The following is a 3,093-nucleotide window of genomic DNA, read 5'->3' as shown; positions in this document are numbered from 1 at the left end:
CAGGGGGGGGGGGGGGAAGAGGAGGCACCTGGCATGCTGTGGATAGGGAGACTACAGCTTACCTCGCCTCTCTTTGAGATACTCGGGATCCACCAGGACGACACCATCTGCGGGAGACAAAGAACAGAGTGCCTCAAATTGACCTCTCAAACCCAAGCCCCAACATCCACTCAAACTCAAACCTAGCCATCTTACAATGGCATCACAAGAGACACAGGAAGGCCAGCACCCAGGGGTGATACCCTTACCTCCCAGCCTCATCTGCCCATTCACCACAGGAAAGTCAACAGACCCAGTTGTGACTTTGGACAAGTTAGTACTCCAGTTCTTCATCTGCTAATAATGGCTAATATAGGTCTGAGACCCCTGGGCCATGTATTCTTTGGAATTTTGAATAGTAGAAAGATGACAGGGTACATGGTCCATTTGGGTACCACCCTCTTGCAGGATGAGCACCTACTATCAAAGCTGTTGATGTCTTTGCAGGAAAACACAACTTAGTCACAGACTGCAGAACAATGTTTCAACGAATGTTTCAATGACTTTCAACGACTCATACACAAGATGATCCCATAAGATTATACTATTTGGCTACATCACAGTCATCTTAGCTTGTGTGTAAGCACACTATGTCCTTCACACAAAGAAACACTTAAGGACATTTCTCAGAATGTGTCTCCATCATAAAATGACTGTATACTTACCAAGAGGCTAATTAAGGTAAATGGCCTTGGGTCAGTTTAGGTCAGCTTTGCCAATAAACAGACTCTGCAAAGCTTAGAACAGTGAGATTTTCAGAACTTTCTGGACTTGGGGTCTGTGAATCAGGACTCTGATTTGTATCATCAACCTCTCAGGGCTCGTGTAAGGACAAATGGGCAGTCTGTGTCAATATGCACATGTGTAAAATCTGTCACATGTGGAGGTGCTTGGACAGACCTCAGCATATGCAAGCATGGATATTATGGTCTAGATCTTAAATGTTCCCCAAAGGTTCATATGTTGAAGGTTGGTCCCCAGTGTAGCAGTGCCAGTTTGGAAGGTGCCTGGCTCATGAGGATTCTAACCATCAATGGACTGATGGATTCATAACTCAATAGGCTGCTAGAAGGTAGTGGAAACTTTGGAAGATGGAGCCTTGTTAGAGGAAGTAGGTCACTGGGAGTGGGCTTTGAAGGGTATATTTCATCCCCAGTCCTTCTCTGCTTCCTGGCTACCATAAGGTGAGCAGCTCTGTTCTACACTACACTCCCCACCATGATGCTCTGCCTCACCACCGTGCCCCAGAAACAATGAAGCCACAGACTAAAATCTCTGAGTCATGAGCCAAAAGAAATCTTTCTGCCTTTAGGTGGATTTTTCTCAAGCATTTTGTCACAGCAATAAAAAGTGACCCACACACCAGGTGGGGAGAGTGTGGAATGGCCTGGGCCCCTCACAAGGCCTGTCCTTGTGAGCAGAGCATTCAGCAGGACACAGGGACATTTTCTCAGCTAAGCACCTCCCAGGAAGCTAGGAACTCTGGCTCAAGGTTCACTTCCTTGTCTGGCATCCCCATATATCTCGAGCCAAATATGCTCTCTCTCTTTTTCTCTTTCTCTCCCTCCTTCTCTTTTCTCTCACACACTGTCACACCACCTCCATGTTGTCCCTGTAACTGACTGCTCAGAGAATCTCAGACACAGAAAGTGAATGCCTTGGTCTCAAGTCATAGGGAAGCTAAACAAAAATGTTCCCAATCCATTCTCAGGGTCCCCCCACATATTTCCTCCATTCATGATAGACATCGCCTTTGTGCCATGTTATGCACTGGGCACCTGGAGCTCAGTGGAGGGTTGGTACAGTGTCCCATTAAAGGCCCTTGCCCCTACCAGTGGTGCCATAGAAGGCTTCCTAGGGGAGGGAACCTGGAGCCACATCCCATAGGACAAGGAAGAGTCACTGACTAGATGACCAAGGGGTATGACAAGATAGGCAGAAGAAGGAAGAGCTCACCTCTGAGGCCTGGGAGCATGAATTCTAAGGCTGGTAGGAGAGGATGCCCAGACCTGTTGGTAACTGCTTCATCAGCTGGGTCAGGGGGCCCTGGACCAGTATTAGGTGGTAGACAAGACCAGCTCAGAGAAAAAGCAGCGTCATGGTAGACAGGACAAATCACTTCTCACTGCAGCATGTGACTGAACCTGGACAGTACCTCAGAACCCACCTGGTCCCCAGGTCCAGCAGAGGAACTGGAATAAAGTATGTACTCTCAGGTGCCAATATGTGTGCTAGAGAGCTGGTTCCCTCCTGCACAGGCTTTCCCACAGCCTCTGCTGCTGTGCCTAGTAGAGTTAAACTATGTTCAACCTGACCTCAGAGTGTCTGACCTCAGAGGAAACCACCTCTTGACACCCAGCACAGGAAATAACCAGGATCACTGCCCAGGAGAGGCCAGTTCAGAAGAAGGTACAAATGGTAGAACTGAGCATCAGAAGACACTAAGCACTCTCCCCTGACAGGGCTGGAGAGGAAAAGTAGAGTGGTTCTACCCCAGGTCATAGAAGAAATGGCCTGGAATAGAGTGGGAGTCCACAGCTTCCCAGCCCTGCAAGAAGTCCATGGGCACAGGGCCCCAGGCCTCCTACTCATAGTCACAAAGGTCTTCCCCCTGCTGCTGAGCCCTGTCCCCTTAACTCTGGAACAAAAAGTATTACTACTGCCCTCTGTCTGGCTCTAGGACAGGCCAGAGGGACACAGTAACTTCTCTGGGACAACTTCCCAAACCACAGGTCCCAGTTTCTTCACCTGGCCCTGGCCTCAGGCAGTTTCCAGCCACCATCCTTGTGACCTGTCACCTCCTTTGCATCATTTTGGCTTGTTCATATCCTCCTTTAAGAATAATTCATCCTCTCTGGCCTCAGTGTATCCATTTTGCAAAACATGGTGGTTCTGGGCCTCCTTTGAACAGTATGAAAAGAGGTCAAGGTCTTCCTACAAAAGCAATGGTTCGCATGCACCTTTAATCCCAGCACTCGGGAGGCAGAGGCAGGTGAATCTCTGAGTTCAAGGTCAGACTGGTCTACATAGGGAGTTCCAGACCAGCTGGGGCTA

At 48.8% G+C, this 3,093-nt stretch overlaps 1 protein-coding gene across 8 annotated transcripts in view; it reads right to left on the bottom strand.

The window, feature by feature from the left end:
* The window catches only part of Arrb1 (arrestin beta 1), an 84,756-nt gene that overhangs the window by 23,514 nt on the left and 58,149 nt on the right, over positions 1 to 3,093 (bottom strand). For all 8 annotated transcript variants that reach the window (XM_008844245.3, XM_008844246.3, XM_017800885.2 and 5 more), the window contains exon 4: positions 63 to 107. In XM_008844245.3, coding sequence (XP_008842467.1) covers positions 63 to 107 — 45 coding nt within the window. The remainder of the gene's footprint in view (positions 1 to 62; positions 108 to 3,093) is intronic.

This window comes from Nannospalax galili, unplaced genomic scaffold (genome assembly GCF_000622305.1).
Source record: "Nannospalax galili isolate Female #2095 unplaced genomic scaffold, S.galili_v1.0 scaffold278, whole genome shotgun sequence".
NCBI classification, from domain to species: Eukaryota; Metazoa; Chordata; class Mammalia; order Rodentia; family Spalacidae; genus Nannospalax; species Nannospalax galili.
The sequence above is the reverse complement of the archived record's forward strand: the minus strand, read 5'-3'. Positions and strand labels throughout refer to the sequence as shown.